The 24530-nt window shown below is 38.5% G+C and overlaps 1 protein-coding gene across 2 annotated transcripts in view; it reads left to right on the top strand.

Moving 5' to 3' along the window:
• ACVR1 (activin A receptor type 1) overlaps window positions 1–6335 on the top strand; it is a 125394-nt gene extending 119059 nt beyond the window's left edge. For both annotated transcript variants that reach the window (XM_082465074.1, XM_082465075.1), the window contains 2 exons: window positions 4224–4354; window positions 5115–6335. In XM_082465074.1, the coding sequence (XP_082321200.1) occupies window positions 4224–4354; window positions 5115–5249 (266 nt within the window). In that variant the 3' untranslated portion in view covers window positions 5250–6335. The remainder of the gene's footprint in view (window positions 1–4223; window positions 4355–5114) is intronic.
• Window positions 6336–24530: the final 18195 nt, after the last annotated feature.

Here is a 24530-nt window from a genome sequence, read left to right as displayed (position 1 = left end):
TCAGATTATTCAAATGATAGCCAAGTCCACAGTCCCTTATCGGCAACTGGGAAATCCCCAAAGCTTTGAGAGCCAAAAGCTTTTGGTTTGGGTAGGGAGGGTCATGAGGAAGGCCTTGTTTCCAGAGACTTGCATTTTTAGAAAGACCCCTCTGGCGTTTCATGGGGTTTGAAGGTTGTTTCTAGGTTGTTCTTATTAATCTGCACATTTGCTTTGTGTTGTGTACTTTAAGGGTGTTGGAACTAAGACCTGGCAATTAAGGGGTTTACTCAGAACCATGCAGCCAATTAATGATAGGGATATTGTTGGTAAATATATATTTGCCCCAGAGAAGAGAAAACTTTCGGTTAGACATATGTCCAGGAAAAAAAAAATTGTATAAATCAGATACACATGCCCAAAGTTGTGGGGAGGAGGTTATGAATAGTTTCTCTGATTCTCTCTGTTGCCCTTCGAGTCGCACCCCCTACCATGGAAAAGCGAGGCCTGGCACGGTTCGGCCTTCCTTGACCACTGTTTAAGAGCTCCTCTTGCACTGCATTCCTGGATCCTTTGTTGCTTGTACCACTCCTTTGGCACTCGAAGTACTCTGTATTTTTAGTTGCTTTTCCTGAATTCACGCTGTTCTCTTCGCTGGCTCACGATTTGGCAGTTGCTCGTTGGGTGCTGTTGTAAAAGGACTGAGAGTCCACTTTTTCTCTGGCAGAGTGAGGAAGTAACTTCCAACCTTGACAACACAGGTAATTTCACAGTCTGACCTTGACCGCTCACCCTCCCCACCACCATGTGCACTGATTTCAGCTACAGGGAATTTCCCTCCTCCTCTCCAACACGGGAGGATCATTTGTAAACCCCTTGTCTTTGTCCCATATCACCCGCCCCCAACCTGGATTGCCCCCTCTCCTTGGCGTATTCTTGTCCCATCCTCTCCTCTTTCTTGAAAACTCATCTTTCTATGTTCAGCCAGGCCCTAGCTCCCAGAAAGCTTACTTGTGCTTCCATGGCACCTGCTTTATATCGGGTACTTAAACCACATAGGTGTTTAGTTCTCTGAGACCCACTGAGCACCATGCCCCCCCTCACCTCTTCTCCCTGGTCCTACTTTGTAGTTTTTTTTCATGTCTTCCTTTCCCATTATTCTCATCACCAACATCACATCTTTATTTTTATATCCCTAGTGCCAAGGACAACCTCTGGCTCACACAGTTTAAGGGACCAAAATGGTTTTAGAGCCAATTTAGAAACTCGCAAGTAAAACTTAGTGAGAATTTCCAATCTATCTCTGCCTTTCCAGATATAAAGTATACAAAGGGGTGAAAAACGTTTTTGAGGTTTTTTTTTTTTTTTAAACAAGATTTCCATTATCTAAGGAGAAAAGAGAGGGACTTGTCCTCATCTTCCACTAGACTCTGAGTTCCTTGAAAACTGAGAGTATGTCTTGTACTTTTATCATCCTCAGCATTTAGAATGGTTTTCCACACATGGTCGGTATGTAATATACTTTATATTGATTGAAATAATTGCTTTCCTTGACCAGAGGGCGTTCCATATGACTGCTGGAGTTTATTAATTAATTAATTAATTTATTTATTTTTGGCTATGTTGGGTCTTTGTTTCTGTGCAAGGGCTTTTCCCTAGTTGCAGCAAGCGGGGGCCACTCTTCATCGCAGTGCGCGGGCCTCTCACTATCGCAGCCTCTCTTGTTGCGGACCATGGGCTCCAGATGCGCAGGCTCAGTAGTTGTGGCTCACGGGCCTAGTTGCTCCACGGCATGTGGGATCTTCCTAGACCAGGGCTCGAACCCGTGTCCCCTGCATTGGCAGGCGGATTCTCAACCACTGCGCCACCAGGGAAGCCCCTGACTGCTGGAGTTTAATACCAGGTTTATTTTATGCTGGGAAAGCATGACCAACATCAGATGGAAACAGTCAACAGTTTGACCAATGGTTGACAAAAGAGGCATGACTAAGTTCCAGGCATGATCAATTAAATGGTCTTTTTAAACTTGATTCCTTTTGTTAAAACATGGCAGTATTTAATAAGATTAAAATATGGAAAATATAAACCCAAGGGAAAACTTCATCTTTGTATAGTGAATTTTATTGTTGAGTATCCCCAGATCCTATGTTTTTGAAATCCAGCCATGCTTTTTTTCTTTTGCATTTATAGAAAAATTGATGTTCCCATAACCATTCCCAAGCTAGCCAGGCAAATTACTTCAAATAGCTGGCTGTTATGCTAGATTTTTAAAGACTGAAACCAGGCTATTAAACATATTCTCCTTCAGAAAAGTTGAGAGGTGGTGACGGGCACAATCCTACTGTTTCTTATAAGTTCATGTGGCCCTTATAAAGGTATAAATTATCTTGCAGGTCTGTGTCCAGCTGTATTTTATGTGATGTCTCCTAGTAATATATGTACTGAAAAGAATTAAAATATTGTTGAATGCTTCTGGGGTCCTTACAAGAGAAGTAGGTAAGGTCTCTGAGATGAGGTATCTCAAGACTTCTGAAAGCAGTGGTTTATGCCCAGTCTGAACTGTTTATGATTTGTCAGGAAAGGTTTTAATCCATTGACCAATTCACATTACAAACACAGTCAAGCAATGTGGGTAAGTTAGTCTTAATATCAACTAGAATTTTTAAATTTAGACTACATTCCATTTTTAAAATAAACTCTTGAATCTGCGTAGTTTAACAAAACTGTAGTATTTAACAGGTGTTCCTTATCATGACTAATCTTTTTCATAAATGGTTTGTCTTTATATGGAATTTGTGAGAACAACTTCTCACTGTTAATTTCTTTGATAAATGAAAAGGCGATTGAAGCTTTTCAGGTAGCTTATAGGCGCTAGAAAAACTTAAAAATGATTAAAACAGCCTCGTCCCACCTGTGCCAACAATCACTCTGGTAGGTATTTAGGAACAGAAGAAAGTTACATGGAGGAAGGAAAGAGGGCAGTAAACGAATCCACTGTCCTCATTGTTGAGGCCTTTGATGATGAGAGAAAAAAATAAGGGATTTTCTGGGTCTCATTTCTATAAAGGAAAGAATCAACTTTCTAATTCTAAATTATTGCTTTGAATTTTTCTGTTTGCGGAACTACTTTCTTTGTGAAAAGTAAGGAACTGATGTAATTTTGCTGGGAAAAAAGGTTTGTAAGGCATTGGAAACCATGCAGGGGCAGAAGCTGAAATTAGCCACTTTCACATTTGCTTGGGAGTAAGGGAAAAGTTCATTCTCTTCAGCCATTCTTCTGCCTTTCCAAAAAACTGTCCTCTGCATTTTATTTTGTGCCTTTGATCTGAGAGGAATTAATAGAGCCATCAAACAGACAGCTGTGAATGACAGAGGGTACTCAGAACATACAGAATGAATGAGTGAGGAAATAGTATTTCATATTACATTACTTGCATCCTCCCAATTGGAGGGATTATTTTATAGCAATGCCTTTTCCCCTAATCATAAAATAAGGGGTATTTTGATGATGGTCTTGGATTGTTTGTTTGCCTCCAGCTCTAGTTGTGGCCAACTTTTTATTTCAGTTTATGGTTCGAAAACACTAGATTCATGTACCTTCTTTAGGTATTTTGTCCTTTTTAAAAAATTTTATTTACTTATTTATTTATTTTTGGCTGTGTTTGGTCTTCGCTGCTGCGTGCGGGCCCTCTCTAGTTGCGGCAAGCGGGGGCCTCTCACCATCGCAGCCTCTCTTGTTGCGGAGCACAGGCTCCAGACGCGCAGGCTCAGTAGCTGTGGCTCACGGGCCTAGTTGCTCTGCGGCATGTGGGATCTTCCCAGACCAGGGCTCGAACCCGTGTCCCCTGCACCGGCAGGCAGACTCTCAACCACTGCGCCACCAGGGAAGCCCTATTTTGTCCTTTTTAATCACTGAAGAGACTCTTGTTTCTGTCTCCTGTGCCCTGTTGGGCACTGCAGAGCTGTTTGTATGCCCTCTTGGAGCGTTTTGTTATAATTACATGAGAGGTAGTCATGTTTTCTTCTAACAATTATTGTTCCTCCAGTTCTCTGCAGGGCTTCTATTTATTGCTTTGTTTTCCACTTATTTTAAGACCTACCTGTAGCATTCAGAATCACCCTGAAGTTTGAGGAAGGTGATCAGTACTTTTTCTGTCACGTTGTAACCTGCGACAACCATCAATACAACCCTGGGAGCCTCTACTCTTTTGCTAACCCAACACAATTCTTGTCCATGTGTGTAGGTATTGTGGAGGATTACAAGCCACCGTTCTATGATGTGGTTCCCAATGACCCAAGTTTTGAAGATATGAGGAAGGTGGTCTGTGTAGATCAACAGAGGCCCAACATACCCAACAGATGGTTCTCAGACCCGGTAAGAGCAATGCTTTCTTAGTTTTAGAGCTATACTTAGCTGTTTGCTATTTGCATTCTTTTGATTTTTCAGCTGGTAGAGTTCTTGAGTGATCTGCCCTGTTTCTTTCTCTCCCTGTTTTATGTAGAAGAGCTTTAGACCTAGTTGAACAGGTTCACAAAATGGTCTCTTTCTTGAAAGAGCCATTTCTGATAGATCTTGCTAATGAATGACAACATTCACAAGATTTTCTACCCTTGATTAGCTCCAGGAATTGGGAGACGCATTACTATGCCACTGGCCCTAGGACTGCAGTTTCACATGTAAACCAAGAGACCTGAGTGATGCTTTTTAACCTCTTTTCTATCTCTGCATCTCCTCCAAACATAGGCTGTTTAATGCTGACAATCCTTATTGCTGCTGTTAAGTAGTAAGTAAGTAGCAAATCTAAGGCATTGAGAAATGACCCTATTTGCATATTTCAGTTTTAACTCTGGGTTAGTGTTATAGCTTTTAGCACCATAAAACCATCAAGGGGTCCACACTGGTCTGTGTAACTAACTTGATAAAGTCAGTTGGTAGCATTAGGAGTCCAAAGGGCAGAGTTTAAGAAACTCAAGAGTGGTTTCTTCATCAGTGGCTATGGCCTTGATTATTTGTGTAAGGAAAATGGTAATAACATCACTTGAACTTCACAAGACCTGCAGAGCCCAGCAAAACAGTTGATATAACATCTGCCCAGCTACTTTTTCACTGTGGTGTTGGTTCTTTCTCTCCTCAGACGTTAACCTCCCTGGCCAAGCTGATGAAAGAATGCTGGTATCAAAATCCATCTGCCAGACTCACAGCCCTGCGTATCAAAAAGACTTTGACCAAAATTGATAATTCCCTAGACAAATTGAAAACTGACTGTTGACATTTTCATGGTGTCAAGAAGGAAGGTCTGACGTTGTCGTCGTTGTCCAGCTGGGACCTAATGCTGGCCTGACTGGTTGTCAGAACAGAATCCATCTGTCTCCCTCCCCAAATGACTGCTTTGACAAGGCAGACAGACATCTTACCCGGCCGTGTGCTGGGGAGACACCAAAACCACCCTAACCTCGCTCAATGACTGTGAACTGGGCATTTCACAAACTGTTCACACTGCAGAGACTCATGTTGGACAGACACTGTTGCAAAGGTAGGGAACTGGAGGAACACAGAGAAATCCTAAAAGAGATCTGGGCATTAAGACAGTGGCTTTGCATATCTTCACAGGTCTCCTAGACACTCCCCACGGGAAACTCAAGGAGGTGGTGAATTTTTAATCAGCAATATTGCCTGTGCTTCTCTTCTTTATTGCACTAGGAATTCTTTGCATTCCTTACTTGCACTGTTACTCTTAATTTTAAAGACCCAACTTGCCGAAACATTGGCTCCGTACTCCACTGGTCTGTCTTTGGATAATAGGAATTCAATTTGGCAAAACAAAATATAATGTCAGACTTTGCTGCATTTTACACATGTGCTGATGTTTACAATGACGCTGAACATTAGGAATTGTTTATACACAACTTTGCAAATTATTTATTACTTGTGCAGTAGCAGTTTTTACAAAACTGCTTCATGCATATGTTAAAGCTTATTTTTATGTGGTCTTATGATTTTATTACCGAAATGTTTTTAACACTATACTCTGAAATGGACATTTTCTTTTATTATCCGTTAAATTCACATTTTAAGTGCTTCACATTTATGTGTGTAGACTGTAACTTTTTTTCAGTTCATATGCAGAACGTATTTAGCCATTACCCATGTGACACCACCGAATATATTACTGATTTAGAAGCAAAGATTTCAGTAGAATTTTAGTCCTGAACGCTGTGGGGAAAATGCATTTTCTTCAGAATTATCCATTATGTGCATTTAAACTCTGCCAGAAAAAAATAACTATTTTGTTTTAATCTACTTTTTGTATTTAGTAGTTATTTGTATAAATTAAATAAAATGTTTTCAAGTCAAAGTGAATTTTTTCAACATGTAAAAAAGATCTACATATTATAAGGCATTTTCTTGTGGGAACAATAGAAGCACAAAATTAACTTGTAAGTCGAATTTGCTTTTTAAAGTCTATGAATGAGCCTGAGGGTTCTAGGGGGATGCCTTCCAGTTTGAATTTGGTATCAGAAAATTTAGATGTTGTTGGGTTTTTTTTGGGGGGGGGGCTGTGATTTTATTTTTTTCTTGTTCAGTTTCCCCAGCCTTGAAGTGAGGGTAACAGACTTGTCTGAGCTGCCTCCTTCACAGGGATTTGTGAGTATAAGTGGAGGGAAGGAGGTTAAAGCATTTTGTTTAGTATAAGGTCCTATGTGAGAGGAAAGCGGTCTTATGCATCTTACCTTGCTGCTTTGGGAGAGTCCACTGTTGGCTTTTTTCACTTCTTGGTGTTCAACGGGATTGAAAATGTAGAGTTTCGAGTAGCTCAATAAGAGTAGAGGTTCTACTCTTATTCTGGAATTTTCTGGAATTTTCACCAGAGGTAAGTTAATAACTTCATTAGTATATATTCACTAATATGTATTAGGGTATATATTAAAGTCACATTTAACTTTTAAAAAATTGTGGTAAAATACACATAAATTTTACCATCTTAACCATTTTTAGGTATACAGTTCAGTGGTATTAAGTACATTCACATTGTTATGCTGCCATCGCCACCATCCATCCACAGAACTCTTTTCATCTTGCAAAACTGAAACTCTATCAAACAATAGCTCTTCATTTCTCACTATTTTCAATCCCTGGCAACCATCATTCTAGTCCTTCTTTTAGTTTGTCTACTCTAAGTACCTCATAGGAGTGGAATCACTAGTATTTGTCCTTTTGTGAGACTGTCTTATTTCACTTAGCATAATGTCCTCAAGGTTCATCTTTGTTATAGCATATATCAGAATTTACTTCCTTTTTATAGTTGATAATATTCCACTGTATGTATATACAACATTCTGTTTATCCATTCATCTGTTGATGGACACATGGGTTGCTTCCCCCTTTTGGCTGTTGTGAGTAATGCTGCCATGAACTTGGGTGTATAGATATCTCTGTGTCCTTCCTTTCAATTATTTTGGCTATATACCCACCAAAAGTGGAGTGGAGTCGCATTTAAAGTTTGTTGAAGTATTATATACATATATAAAATTGTACAGCTTGATACATTTTTATAAAAAATTTTTTTTATAAATTTATTTATTTATTTATTTTTGGCTACATTGGGTCTTCGTTGCTGCACACGGGCTTTCTCTAGTTGTGGGTAGCAGGGGCTACTCTTCATTGCGGTGCAAGGGCTTCTCATTGCGGTGGCTTCTCTTGTTGCAGAGCATGGGCTCTAGGCGTGCGGGCTTCAGTAGTTGTTGTGGCGCACAGGCTCAGTAGTTGTGGCACATGGGCTTAGTTGCTCCACAGCATGTGGGATCTTCCTGGACCAGGGCTTGAACCCATGTCCCCTGCATTGGCAGGCAGATTCTTAACCACTGCACCACCAGGGAAGTCCCTTATAAATTTTTATACATTGGTTGTACCCATGGAAGCAGCACCTAGATCAAGAAGCAGAACACTGACTTCTCTGGAATGATGTCAGGACCATGGTAGCATGAGTTGTTCCTTTTTTCTCTGCTCTTTGGTGTATAACTAATTACACATCCATAACTGAACAAAAGTGCCTCTGCACATTATACCAGGACAGCAGGTGATTACTATGCTCCTCTGCATCTGAAAGTAGGTGGACAGGACCTCAGAGGGGGCTGTGGATACAAGAGAGTCAGTGAGCCTGCCCCACCCCCACTTGCCATGATCAGGAAAAGGGGAACCTGGAGAGTACAAGACTTGAGTGGACGCTCATGGGAGATGGAGAATTTGTGGAGGTCCAGCCAACCTGATGGGAGATCCCAGGACACCATGAGAGCTGGACAGAGATGAGTTTGAAGGCAGAGAAAGGAACCCACTGAGGCACCTGTTTCCCCCAAGGTGACACTGCAGTGCTCTACACTCTTGTTGGGGTCAGTGTCTATCTCTTTGCCAGAGGAGGTGGAAAGCACAAGTGGTGAGTGACAGACTGCCTGGCTGCGTGGGTAGTAGTTGGAGGTACCTGTTTGTCTCCAGCAGCACTTGCATTTCTGAGGAGGGATTTCTGTGACTGGAAGGAAGGAGAGGAAGGGGAAGGAAGCAGACAAGAATGTCAAAGGGCATTGAAATAATGTGTTTCTTGCTGTCTGCTTTGGGGTTTCATTTAGAGGTCCACTCATGGATCGCTGAGAGTATCCCACTTGTGGATCTCCCTGTCAGGTCATGGGAACCCCCCAAAGCCCCAAGTGCTAAGCCCACACTTCCCAGCTTTTTTTGTGCACTCCTGAGTGCAGCCTTGAGAACTAACCCTGGTAAGAAAAAATCAAAACCTTGAGCTATAGCATCATCTTCTGGAACACAAAAGAAGATTTTTAAATGCCAGCCTGCTGACCTGTAACAGCCAAAGTAAACAAATCCTTCACTAAGAAAAGTGTCTGCAGTTTCAAAAGCAAAAGGAGAGGTGCATAACCTCAAACACTATGAAAAATCAAGCAAATATGGTGTCACAAAAAGAAAATGGTAATTCTCCAGCAACTGAACTCAAAGGCATGGAATATTGTGATCTAACTGATAAAGAATGCAAAATAGTTATTATGAAGAAATTCAACAAGCTATAAGAAAACTCAGAAAGGAAATTAAATGAACTCAGGAATGAATTTAATGACCATAAGTTCTTTATCAAAGAGACTGAAATTTTAAAAAAGAATCAAATTCTAAAGCAGAAGAATTCAGTGAATGAGATGAAGAATGCATTAGCAAGCATAAGTAATAGATCTGATGGAAGAAGGAATAAGTGACTTGAAGGATAGGAGTTTAGAAATGATTCAGTTAGAGAACTAAGATTTTTAGAAAGTGAAGAAACTCTGAGAGCTATCAGATTCTATCAGAAAATCAAATACAAGATTAATTGTATTTGAAAGAGAAGAGAGAGGGAAGGGGGTAGAGAGTTTATTTAAAGAAATAATAGCTGAGAACTTCCCAAACTTGGGGAAGGAATTGGACATACAGGTCCACGAAGCTAATAAAACACCCTCTTATCCCAGTGCAAAAAGACTGTCTCCAAGACACAGTCTAATGAAACTGTCAAAAATAAATGATAAAGAATCTTAGGGTGGGGGGGGGTGGGATGAATGGGGAGATTGAGATTGACATATATACATTAATATGTATAAAATAGATAACTAATAAGAACCTGCTGTATAGCACAGAGAACTCCACTTCACTGTACAGTAGAAACTAACACAACATTGTAAAACAACTATACCACAATTAAAAGAAAAAAGAAAGAACAGAAAAAAGAATAAGGCAATTAAAAAGAATGGAGCAAATAAAGATGTAAAAGCATCATTTCATTAAAAAAAAAATCTTAAAAGCAACCAGGGGAAAAAAGTAACCTACAAAGGAACCCCCAATTAAGCTATCAGTGGATTTCTCTGCATAAACTCTACAGGCCAGAAGAGAGAGGAATGACATATTCAGTGTTGAAGGATAAAAATTGCCAACTAAAAATATACAGCAAAGCTATCCTTCAGATATGAGGAGAAATAAAGACTTTCCGAAATGAAAACTGAGGGAGTTCATAAATAGACTTGCCTTGCAAGAAATGCTAAAAGAGTTCTTCAAGCTGAAATGAAAAGATGCCAGTTAGTCACACAAAAACATATAGAAGTACATAAATACTCTGGTAAAGGTGAAAATTAGAATGAGAAAACTGTAACTTTACATTAGAATGGTTTGTTAACCACTTAATTATAGTATGAAGTTTACATAAAACAAAAAACTATAGCTACTATAACTAATGAATTTATGGCATAAAAAGGTAAATTGTGACATCAAAAATATAATAGGGGAGGAATAAAAGAGTGGAACCTCTATAGGTGAACAAAGATAAGTTGCTATCAGAATAAAAAGGACTGTTTTATCTATAAGATCTTTTCTGTTTCTAGTAACCACAAAGCAAAAATCTATTATAGAGTCATAAAACATTAAAAAAAAAGGGGGGGGGGGGAGACTGAGCAAATCACCAGTGAAAACCACCAATTTGCTAAGGTATGCAGAAGCAGAGGAAAAAAAACAAGGGAGATAGTAAACAACCAGAAGGCAAATGATAAGTCCTTACATAATCACTCTAAATGTAAATGGACTGAATTCACCAGTTGAAAGGCAGAGAGTGGCTGGGTGGATTAAAAAAAACAAGACCCAACAATGTGCTGCCTAAGGAGACTCATTTCAGCCCTGAAGACACACAAAGGCTCAAAGTGAAGGGATGGAAGAGGATAGTTCATGTAAATGGAAACCAAAAGAAAGCAAGCAGCCATACTTATGTCAGACAAAACACACTTTAAGCCAAAAGTGGTAACAAGAAACAAAGATCATTATATAATGATAAAAGGGACAATACGTCAAGAAGATACAACAACCAAATATACATGCACCCAACATCAGAACGCTGAAATAAACAGATGGTGAAAAAGATGGCAGAGTATAAAGACCTTGGGCTCACCTCCTCTCTTGAGCACACCAGAAACACAACTTACTGCTGAACAGCCATTGATAAAAAAGACTGGAACCTGCCAAAAAAGATATTCTACATCCAAGGATGTAAAGAAGAAACCACAAAACAGTAGGAGGGGTGAACTTGCGTTATAATCAAATCCCATGCCCCCTGGATGAGCGATCCACAAACTGGAGAATAATTATATCACAGAAGTTCTCCCACAGGAGTGAAAGTTCTGAGCCCCATGTCAGGCTCCCCAGCCTGGGGTCTGGCATTGGGGGGAGGAGCCCCCAAAGTATTTGGCTTTGAATGCCAGCAGGGCTTGATTGCAGGAGCTCCACAGGACTGGGGGAACAGGAGACTCCACTCTAGGAGGGTGCACACGAGGTCTCACCCATACTGGGACCCAGGGCAAAGGCAGTGACTTCATAGGAGCCTCAGCTGGACCTACATGCTGGTCTTGGAGGGTCTCCTGGGGAAGCGAAGGTGTGGCTGTGGCTCTTCCTGGGGACATGGACACTGGTGGTGGAGATTTGGGGGAGTGCTCAGCTATGTGAACTCTCGAGGAGGAAGACATCTTGCTTGGGTCATCTGCACCAAGACCTGGCCCCACCCAACAGCCTGTAGGCTCCAGTGCTGGGATGCCTCAAGCCAAACAACCAAGAGGGTGGGAACACTGTCCCACCCATCAGCAGACAGGCTGCCTGAAAACTTCCGGAGCCCATGGCCACCTCTAGATACACCCCTTGACACAGCCCTGCCCACCAGTGGGCAGGCACTGGCCCCTCCCACCAGGAAGCCTGCACAAGCCTCTAGACCAGCCTCACCCACCAGGGGGCAGACCCAGAAGCAAGAATACTACAGTCGAGCAGTCTGTGGAACTGAGTCCACAAACACAGAAATTTAGACAAAATGAGATGGGAGAGGAATATGTTCGAGACAAAGGAACAAGATAAAACCCCAGAAGAACAACTAAGTGAAGTGGAGATAGGCAATCTACCAGAGAAAAACTTCGGAGTAATGATCATAAAGATGATCCGGTATCTTGGAAAAAGAATGGATTCACAGTGTGAGAAGTTACAAGAAAGTTTTAACAAAGATTTAGAAAATATAAAGAACAACCAAACAGAGTTGAAGAATACAATAACTGAAACGAAAAATACACCAGAAGGAATCAATAGTAGCAGAATAAATGAGTCAGAAGAACAGATAAGTGAGCTGGAAGACAGAATGGGAGAAATCAATACCACGGAACAGAATAAAGAAAAAAGAATGAAAAATGAAAACAGTTTAAGAGACCTCTGGGACAACATTAAACACACCAACGTTCGCATTATAGGGACCTGAGAAGGAGAAGAGAGAGTGCCTGAGAAAATATTTGAAGAGATAATAGCTGAAAACGTTCCTAACATGGGAAAGGAAACAGTCACCCAAGTCCAGGAAGAGCAGAGTCCCAGGCAGGATTAACCCAAGGAGGAACACACTGAGACACATATTAATCAAACTGACAAAAACTAAAGAAAAATAGAAAATATTAAAAGCAACAAGGGAAAAGCAACAAATAATATACAAGGGAATCCCCATAAGGTTATCAGCTGAGTTTTCAGCAGAAACTCTGCAGGCCAGAAGGGAGTGGCACAATATATTTAAAGTGATGAGAAGAAACAACCTACAACCAAGAATACTCTACCCAGCAAGACTGTCATTCAGATTCAGTGGAGAAATCAAAAGCTTTACAGACAAGCAAAAGTTAAAGGAATTCAGCACCACCAAACCAGCTTTATAACAAATGTTAAAGGACCTTCTCTAGGTGGAAAAGAAAAGGCCACAACTAGAAACAAGAAAATTACATAATGGAAAAGCTCACCATTAAAGGCATATAGTAAAGGTGGGAAATCATCCACAAATATATCAAAACCAGTAATCGTGAGAAGAGGAGAACACAAATGCAGGATATTTGAAATGCATTTGAAATTAAGAGAACAGCAACTTAAAACAATCATGTATTTATATAGACTGCTATATCAAAACCTCATGGCAACTGCAAACCAAAAATCTATAATAGATATACACAAAAAAAGAAAAAGGAATTCGAATACAACACTAAAAATAGTTATCAAATCACAAGAGAACAAAAGAGGAAGGGAAGAAAAAAGATCTACAAATCAGATCCAAAACAATTAACAAAATGGCAATAAAAACATACATATTGATAATTATCTTAAATGTAAATGGATTAAACGCACCAACCAAAAGACATAGACTGGCTGAATTGATACAGAAACAAGACACATATGCTGTCTCAAGAGACCCACTTCAGATCTAGGGACATATACAGACTGAAATGGAAAATGGAAGTCAAAAGAAACCTGGAGTAGCAATACTCATATCAGACAAAATAGACTTTAACATAAAGACTGTTACAAGAGACAAAGAAGGACACTATATAATGATCAAGGGATCAATCCAAGAAGAAGACACAACAATTATAAATATATCAATATATGCCTCAACACAGGAGCACCTCAATATATAAGGCAAATGTTAACAGATGCAAAAGGAGAAATTGACAGTAACACAATAATGGTGGGGGACTTTAACAACCCACTTAACAACAATGGGCAGATCATCCAGACAGAAAATCAATAAGGAAACACAGGCCTTAAGTAACATATTAGACCAAGTGGACTTAATTGATATCTATAGAGCATTCCATCCTAAAAAAGCAGACTATGCATTCTTCTCAAGTGCCCATGGAACATTCTCCAGGATAGATCAAATGCTGGGCTACAAAGAAAGCCTTGGTAAATTTAAGAAAATTGAAATCATATCAAGCATCTTTTCTAGCCATAATGCTATGAGATTAGAAATCAACTACAAGAAAATAACTGCAAAAACGCAAACATGTGGAGGCTAAACAATATTCTACTAAACAACCAATGGATCACTAAAGAAATCAAAGAGGAAATTAAAAAAATATATACCTAGAGGCAAGTGAAAACGAAAACACGATGATCCAAAACCTATGGGATGCAGCAAAAGCAGTTCTAAGAGGGAAATTTATAATGATACAAGCTTACCTTAAAAAAGAAGAAAAATCTCAAACAACTCAATCTTACAACTAAAGCAACTAGAGAGAGAAAAACAAACAAAACCCAAAGTTAGTAGAAGGAAAGAAATCATAAAGATCAGAGCAGAAATAAATGAAACAGAGACTAAGAAAACAATAGAAAAGATCAATGAAATTAAAACCTGGTTCTTTGAAAAGATAAACAAAATTGTAAACGTTTAGCCAGACTCATCAAGAAAAAAAGGGAGAGGGCCCAAATCAATAAAATCAGAAATGAAAAAGGAGAAATTACAATTGACACCAAAGAAATACAGTAAGTCCCCTATGTATGAACAAGTGCTGTTCCGAGAGTGTGTCCGTAAGTCCAATTTGTTCATAAGTCCAACAAAGCTAGCCTAGGTACCCAGCTAACAATTGGCTATAGAGTACTGTACTGTAATAGGTTTATAATACTTTTCACACAAATAATACATAAAAAACAAAAATAAAACATTTTAAATCTTACAGTACAGTACCTTGAAAAGTACAGTAGCACAGTACAACAGTTGGCATACAGGGGCTGGCATCAAGTGAACAGGCAAGAAGAGTTACTGACTGGAGGAGGGAGAGGAAGTGGGAGATGGTAGAGCTGAAGGATCATCAGCAATAGGAGACGGAGGGCAAGCTGCAGTTACACTCATGCCTGACGTTGATGGCACAGGTTCTCATTCCTTGCTGGATTTAACTCTATCTACCCTCTTGAAAAAACAATCCAGTGATGTCTGAGTAGTAGCTCTTTTTTTCTTGTCATAGATGACATGGTAGCACTGGATTGCATTCTGAATGGCTGCTGCAAACCTTCGTGTACCGTTCTACATCCCAGTCCTATGCCTCAAAAACTAACAGTGCCTCCTCAAATAAAGAAAATCCCCTTGCCATTTCCTGCATCATGAATCTCTTTGTTCTTCAGTTATTTCTTCTTCCTCTTGTCTCTCCTTCATCCTTTCTCTGGGCCTCCAATTCCATCAGGTCTTCGTAAGTAAGCTCCTTATGTTGCACAGCAAGGAGTTCAGTGAAGTTGTTCTCTTGCAGATCTATCTACAGCTTCTCACTGAGGGTCACTAAGTTGCTGAAGACCTCTTTGGACTCCTCATCTGAAAGCATATTCGTTTCTTTGAAAGTTCACAACTTGAAGGTTCGTATGTAGGGGACTTACTGTACAAAGGATCATAAGAGACTACTATGAGCAACTATACATCAATAAAATGGACAACCTAGAAGAAATGGACAAATTCTTAGAAAGGAACAGCCTCCCAAGTCTGAACCAGGAAGAAATAGAAAATATGAACAGACCAATTTCAAGTACTGAAATTGAATCTGTGATTAAAAAGCTCTCAAAAAACAAAAGTCCAGGATCAGATGGCTTCACAGGCAAATTCTACCAAACATTTAGAGGAGAGTTAACATCTATCTTTCTGAAACTATTCCAAAAAATTGCAAAGGAAGGAATACTTCCAGACTCATTCTATTAAGCCAGAATCACAATGATACTAAAACCAGGCAAAGATACCACACAAAAAAGAAAATTACAGGCCAGTATCACTGATGAACATAGACGTAAAAATTTTCATCAAAATACTAGCAAAGCAAATCCAACTATACATTAAAAGAATCATACACCATGATCAAGTGGGATTTATCCCAGGGATGCAAGGATTTTTCAATATCTGCAAATCAATCAGTGTGATACACCATATGAACAAATTGAAGAATAAAAAACATATGATCATCTCAATAAATGAAGAAAAAGCTTTTGATAAAATTGAACATCGATTTATGAAAAAAACTCTCCAGAAAGTGGGCACAGAGGGAACATACCTCAATATAATAAAGGCCATATATGACAAACTCACAGCTACCATCATACTCAACAGTGAAAAGCTGAAAGCATTTCCTCTAAGATCAGGAACAAGACAAGGATGTCCACTCATGCCACTTTTATTCAAAGTCAACAGTCACAGAAGAAAAAGAAATAAAAGGAATCCAAATCGGAAGAGAAGAAGTAAAACTGTCACTGTTTGCAGATGACATGATAGTATACATAGAAAATCCTAAAGATGCCACCAGAAAACTATGAGAGCTCATCAATGAATTTGGTAAAGTTGCAGGATACAAAATTAATACACAGAAATCTGTTGGATTTCTATGCACTACAACAAAAGATCAGAAAGGGAAATTAAGGAAACAATCCCATTTACCATTGCATCAAAAAGAATAAAATACCTAGGAATAAACCTACCCAAGAAGGTAAAAGACCTGTACTCAGAAAACTATAAGACACTGATGTAAGAAATCAAAGGTGATACAAATAGATGGAAAGATATACCCTGATCTGGGATTTGAAGAATCAATATTGTCAAAATGACTATACTGCCCAAAGCAATCTACAGATTCAACGCAATCCTTATCAAATTACCGATGGCATTTTTCACAGAATTAGAACAAAAAATTTTAAAATTTGTATGGAAACACAAAAGACTCCCAATAGCCAAAGCAATCGAGGAAAAAAAAAAAATGGAGCTGGTGGAATCAGGCTGAGTTCATACTATACTATGAAGCTACAATCATCAAAACAGTATGGTACTGGCACAGAAACAGACATATAGATCAATGGAATAGGATAGAGAGCACAGTAATAAACCCACGCACCTATGGTCAATTAATCTACAACAAAGGAGGCAAGAATATACAATGGAGAAAAGACAGTCTCTTCAATAAGTGATGCTGGAAAACTGGACAGCTATATCTAAAAGAATGAAATTAGAACATTCTCTAACACCATGCACGGAACCAAACTCAAAGTGGATTAAAGACCTAAATGTAGGACTGCATAATAGAACTCCTCGAGGAAAACATAGGCAGGACACAATTTGACATAAATTGCAGCAGTATCTTTTTGGATCTGTCTCCCAGAGTAATGGAAATAAAAACAAAAATAAACAAATGGGATCTAATTAAACTTAAAATCTTGTGTACAGCAAAGAAAACCATAAACAAAACAAAAAGACAACCTATGGAATGGGAGGAAATATTTGCAAACTATGCAGCCAACAAGGGATTAATCTCCAAAATACATAAACAGCTCATACGGCTCAATTCCGAAAAGCAAACAACCCAATCAAAAAATGGGCAGATCTAAATAGACATTTCTCAAAAGAAGGCATACAGATGGCCAAAAGGCACATGAAGAGATGCTCATCATCAGTAATTCTTAGAGAAATGCAAATCAAAACTACAATGAGGTATCACCTCACACCAGTGAGAATGGCCATCATCAAAAAATCTAAAAATAATAAATGCTGGACAGCATGTGGAGAAAAGGGAACCCTCCTCCCTCCACTCTTGGTGGGAATGTAAATTGGTACAGCCACTATGGAGAACAGTATGGAGGTTCCTTAAAAAACTAAAAATAGAGTTAATATATGATCCTGCAATCCTACTCCTGTGCATATATCTGGAGAAAACCATAACTCGAAAAGATACCCCAATGTTCACTGCATCACTATTTACAATAGCCAAGACATGGCAGCAACCTAAATGTATATGTGTGTGTGTGTATACATATATACAAATATATATATATATGTATATATATATATATAACTGAATCGCTTTGCTGTACACCTGAAACACACACAACATTGTAAATCAACTAAACTTCAAAAAGTTTTTTAAAAATTAAAACAAAGAACACTGAAATATATTAAGCAAATATCAATATTAACATATTTAAAGGGATAAAGAGACAACAGTATAATAATAGGGGATTTCAATACTGCACTGTTAGCAATGGATAGGCCATCCAGACAGAAAACAAGGAAACGTTTGAATTGAACCATACTTTAGAACAAAAGAGCTTAACAGACATTTATAGAATATTCCATCCAACAACAGCAGAATACACATTCTTCATGAAGGCACACAAAACAATCTCCAGAATATGTCATATAATAGGACACAAAACAAATTTTTGCAAATTTAAGAAGATTGAAATCAAACCAGCTATCTTTTCTGACCACGACAGTATAAAACTAGAAAACAGGGGAAAGGTGGAAAATCTACATATATGTGAATCAAACAACACACTTCTGAACAACCAATGGGTCAAGAAGAAATCAAAGGGGAAATAAATTATCTCAAAACAAATGAAAATGTAAATACAACATATCAAAACTCATGGGATGCAGCAAAAATGGTTCAGAAAAGAAAGTTTATAATAAAAAATGCATATATTAAAAAATTAGAAAGATCTGAAATAAATAATCTAAATTTACACAAGGGAGTAGATAAAGCAGAACAAATTAAGCCCAAATTTAGCAGAAGGAAGGAAATAAGGATCAGAACAGAAATAAATGAAATAGAGACCAGAAAATCAAAAGATCAGTGAAATTAAGAGCCAATTCTTCTAAAAGATAAAATAAACACACTTTTAGCTAGACTAAGAAAAAAGAGAAAACTCAAGTAAAATTAAAAATGAAAGAAGAGACATTACATCTGATACTATAGAAATAAATAGGGTCATAAAAGACTATTATGAATAATTATGTGCCAAAAAATTAGATAAACTCGAAGAAATGGATAAATTTCTAGAAACACGCAACTTTTGAAGACTGAATCAGGAAGAAATAGAACATTGGAATAAAGCAATAACAAACAATAAAGAGAATGAATAAAAAACCTCCCAACATGGAAAACCCCAGGATCAGATGGTTTTACTAGTGAATTCTACCAAACATTTAAAAAAGAATTAAGACCCATTCTCCTCAAACTTCCAAAAAAGTCAGAAAGACGGAACACTTTCAAATGTATTCTACAAGGCCAGCATTACCCGGATACAAAAGCAAGATAAGGACACCACAGAAAACTAGACTATTTCTGATAAATATAAATGCAAATTCTCAGTATTAGCAAACTGAATTCAAGAATACATTAAAAAGTTTGTATACAATGACCAAGTAGGATTTATCCCTGGGATACAAGAATGGTTTGCCATACACAAATCAATAAATGTAATACATCACATTAATATAATGAAAGATAAAAATCGCTTGATCATCTAGTATACACAGAAAAAGTGTCTGACAAAATACAACAACATTCCATGATAAAAACCCTCAAAAGACGGGGTATAGAAGGAATATACCTCAACATAATAAAGGCCATATTCAACAAGCCCAAAGCTAAATCATACTCAATGGTGAAAGGTTGAAAGTCTCCCTCTAAGATCAGGAACAGCAGAAGGATGCTCACTCTCACCACTTTTATTCAATACAGTATTGGAAGTCCTAGCTAGAGCAATTAGGTAAGACAAATAAATGACATACAAATTGGAAAGGAATAAGTAGAATTGGTGCTATTTGCAGACGCTATTTGATTTTGTACATAAAAATGCCAAAGACTCAACCAAAAAACTGTTGGAAATAACCAAAAATTTTATTAAAGTTGCAGGATACAAAATCAACATACAGAAATCAATTGCTTTTCTATACAGTAATGATGAAGCATCTGAAAAATAAAGAAAATGATTTTATTCACACTGGCACCAAAATCAATACTTAGAAATAAATCTAATTAAGGAAGTGAAAGATCTGTATAATAAAATTACAAGACTTTGCTGAAAGAAATCAAAGAGGACACAAACAGATGGCAAGATATCCTATGTTCATGGATCGGAAGAATTATTGTTCTAATGTCCATACTATCCAAAGCCATTTATAGATTTAATGCAAAACCCATCAAAATACCAATGGCATTCTTCACAGAAGTAGGAAAAGCAATCCTAAGATTTGTATGAAACCACAAAAGACTTTAAATAGCTAAAGCAATACTGAAGATAACAAACAAAGGCAGAGGTATCATACTTCCTAATTTCAGACTGTGCTACAAAGCTATAGTAATAAAAACAGTATGGTACTGGCACAAAAATAGACATAGACCAATTGAACAGAACAGAGAGCCCAGAATTAAACCCCTGGATATATGGTCAATTAAAACTTGACAAAGAAGCCAAGAAACCCAATGGGGAAAGGATAATCTCTTTAACAAATGGTGCTGGGAAAACTGGATAAACACATGCAGAACAATGAAAGTGGACCCCTCTCTTATACCACTCACAAAAATTAACTTGAAATGGATCAAAGACTTAAACTTAAGACCTGATACTATAAAACTCCTAGAAATAATGTAGGAAGAATCTCCTCAACATTGATCTTAGCAATGATTTTTTGGATATGACACCAAAAAGCACAAACAACAAAAGCAAAAAAATCAACAAATGGGACTACACCAAACTTAAAAGCTTTTGCACAGCAAAAGAAACAATTAACAGAATGAAAATGCAATCTAGAGAATGGGAGAAAAGTTTTGCAAACCATACATTAGACAAAGGGCTAATATCTAAAATATATAAAGAACTCATAAAACTCAGTAACAGAATAAAATCCAATTAAAAAATAGTTTGGAAGACCTAAATAGTTTTCCAAAGAAGACATCCGGCCAACAGGTACATGAAAAATGCTTAATATCACTAATCAGGAAAATGAAAATCAAAACCACAATGAGCTATCGCCTCACACCTGTTACAATGTCTATCAACAAGAACACAAGAAATAAGGGCTGGTGATGATGTGGAGGAGAGGAAACCCTTGCACACTGTTGGTGAGAATGCAAATTTGTTCAACCACCACAGAAAACAATATGGAGATTCCTCAAAAAAATTAAAATAGATGTACCAAGGAAAAATAAGGAGGGAGATATCAAGATGGCAGAGTAGAAGGATGTAGAACTCACCTCCCCCCACAAACACATGAAAAATACATCTACATGTGGAACAATTCTCACAGAACACTAATTGGATAGTGGCAGAAGAAATCCTATACAACCAAACCTGTGAGAAAGATCTCCATATACCTGGGTAGGATGGGGGAAAAAATGGCATTAGCTTGGGACGTGCACGCATTGGAGTGATCTATAAGAAAAAGAAGGTCCACACAGGTGGACCCTCGCCTTGAGGAGTGAGCAGGGTGAGCTACAATCTGGGCATCCTAGTCCTTGGGTCCTGCATGGAGGAGATAAGCCCCCTTGCCTGCTGGGAAATCTGCTGAGGCAGACAGAAGGGCTGGAGAAGCCTAGACTCTACTCACGAGTAGTGCACATTTGCTAACAGTCAAGGAAGAGAAAAGCCTTGCACTGGTAACTGCAATCTCACTGCACATCCCAATCTGAAGGGGTGAACACCCCAACCCTGCTCACTCCACACCACAGCCTGGCACAAGATCTGGCCAAAGATTTGGTCTAGCTATGCAGAGACAGACTGGAGTGCCTGGGGTGTGATCTGCGTGGAGGCCCAGAGCCCATTGTCAGTGCAAACATTGGGCAGTGGGTGGGGCTGCAGTGGACACTGACAGCACACACAGTGGGCAGCTCCTCAAGAGCATGCAACAACTGACTGCTGAATCTTGGGTAGACAGGCCCTGGGCAGGAGTACACAGTGGTTTGTTTCCCATGAGAATGACCAGCTCCGCCCACTCCACACCACAGCTAAGCACTAGATGTGGGACAGATAGATTCTGGGAGAAGTCTGCCATAGAGGCAGCCTAGATCTCAGGCAGCAGTGGCACCCCAACAATTCCCGAAGCCACAATGCCCCAACTCCCAACCACAGCCTATTCCACACCACAATCTTGCACTAGATTTGGGACAAACACAACAGAGCAAGAGATGCAACCCTGGGCTGTTCTGAGCAGAACTACGGACACCTATACAGGCGGTGCATAGGTCGTCTGTGACCAAACAGGCCTGACTTGCTTCAGCAATCACCTCCTTTGAGGTAGGGCACACACTCAAGGGCAATGGAGCCTGATTGAACCTGAGCCTCAGTGCTTCTACTCCAACAGCTAGGGAGCAAACCCCACCCCCAACAGGGCAGTGACAGCCACAGAGCAAAGAGTAAGCCCCACCTCACATCCTGCACAGGCTCTAGATACTACAACACAAATCACACCCCCTATCAAGGAGATAATGGCCAGCACACTCTGAGGAAAGACGTGGCTGGCATCCATAACGAAACCAGTCCTGTATCACAAATATTGGACATATATCGTCTATACAAGGACTCTTCCACATAAAAACACCCCTTCAAGACCACAATAGATAACTATCTCTGTCTCTATGAATTTAGGAGAAAGTTAAGTAAAATGAAAAAGCAGAGGAACTATTTTCAACTAAAAGAACAAGTGAAATCTCCCAAAAGAATAATGAAACAGACCTCACCAATCTACTAGACCCTGAGTTCAAAAAGGAGGTAATGAAAATGCTAAAGGAATTAAGAAAGATTATTGATAAAAATGCGGATCACTGTAATGAGGAACTAGAAACTATGAAGAGGAACCAATCGAAATTAGATAACTCAATTGCCATGATAAAAACCAATCTAGAAGCAATGACTAGCAGACTAAATGACACAGAAGAACAAATAAGTGATCTGGAAGATAGAATGATGGAAATAACCCAATCAGAACAGCTGATAGAAAGACAAATGAAAAAAAAGAAAACAACCTATGAGATCTATGAGATAATATAAAACGTACCAATCTATGCATAATAGAGGTCCCAGAAGGAGAAGAGAGAGTGTGAAGGGAATTGAAAATGTATTTGAAGGAATTATGGCTGAAAACTTCTCAAACCTAAAGAAGGAAACAGATATCCCGGTACAGGAAGAACAGAGGGTCCCAAAAAGGTGACTCCAAACAGACTCACACCAAAACATATCATAATTAAAATGAAAAAAGTTAAAGAGAGGATTCTAAAGACAGCAAGAGAAAAACAAAGAGTCAGTTACAAGGGAACCCCCATCAAGCTATCAGCTGATTTCTCTACAGAAACCTTGCAGGCCAGAAGAGAGTGGCATAATATATTCAAAGTACTGAAAGGGAAAAATCTACAACCTAGGATACTCTACCCAGCAACATTATCATTTAGAATAGAAGGGGAGATAAATAATTTTTCAGTCAAGTTAACTAAAAGAATTCAGCAATTCCAAACCTACCCTAAAAGAAATATTGAAGGGTCTCTAAATAGAAAAGAAGCAAGACTCCATAGAAAAGGGAAAAATCACAATAAGAAAGGCAACTATATAAAGGGATTGAAGATCGCTTAAATAAGCCAGGACATAGATTAAAAGCAATCAAAAAATTATAAAAGTGATTATAACTACAATAAACAGTAAAAGGATAAGCAGGAAGATGGAAAATAGGACATCAAAACTCACAAAATGTGGGAGAGGAGAGTATAAAAATGTAGATCTTCTAGAATGTGTTTGAATTTGAATGACTCACTTTAAAGCAAGCAGATGTAATCACGGGTCAACATACTTGATCTCCATGGTAACCATAAATCAAGAATGAACAAGAGGGTCACGAAACCAAAAAGAAAGGAGCTCAAGCATTATACAAAAGAAAGTCATCAAACCACAAAAGGAAGAACAAAAAGAAAAAGAAAATTTAAAAAAAGAACTACAAAAACAACTGGAAAACAAAGTTTAAAATGGCAATACATACTTATCAATAATTACTTTAAATGTCAATGGACTAAATCCTCCAATCAAAAGATGCAGAATGGCATATTGGATAAAAATACAAGAATCTACTATATGCTGCCTACAAGAGACTCACCTCAGGGAGAAAGACACACAGAGACTGAAGGGAGGTGATGCAAAAAGATATTTCATGGAAATGGAAACAACAAGAAAACAGGGGTAGCAATACTCAAAACAAAACAGACTATAAAACAAAGGCCACAAAGAAAGACAAAGAAGGGGCATTATATAATAATAAAGGGATCAATATAGAAGAGGATATTACACTCATCAATATATATGCACCCAATATAGGAGAACATAAATATATAAAACAAATACTACCAGACATAACAGGAGAAATTGACAATAATACAATAATAGTAGGAGATTTTAACACTCCGCTGACATCAATGGACAGATCATCCAGACAGAAAGTCAGTAAGGCAACAGAGGTCTTAAATGACACAATAGACCAGTTGGAATTAACTGGTATCTAAAGGACACTACATCTCCCCAAAACCAGAATACACATTCTTTTCAAGTGCACATGGAATGTTCTCTAGGATAGACAACATGCTAGGTCACAAAACACGCCTCAACTAATTTAAGAGAATAGAAATGATTTCAAGCATCTTTTCTGATCACAACTGTGTGAAACTAGAAATCAATAATGAAAAGAAAAATGGGAAAAGAACAAACACATGGAGACTAAACAACATGCTACTAAAAAACCAAAGGGTCAATGGTGAAGTCAAAGAAGAAATCAGAAAATACCCTGAGATGAACAAAGATGAAAACACAACCTTACAAACTCTGTGTGATGCAGCAAAAGTAATTCTAAGAGGGAAGTTCTTAAGTGATACAGGCCTTCCTCAAGAAACAGAAAAATCTCAAATAAACAAGTTAACATACC

The sequence above is a fragment of the Balaenoptera physalus genome, assembly GCF_965194825.1.
Source record: "Balaenoptera physalus genome assembly, chromosome: 6".
NCBI lineage: Eukaryota > Metazoa > Chordata > Mammalia > Artiodactyla > Balaenopteridae > Balaenoptera > Balaenoptera physalus.
Note: the sequence above shows the minus strand (reverse complement) of the source record. Positions and strands in the feature narration are given on the sequence as shown.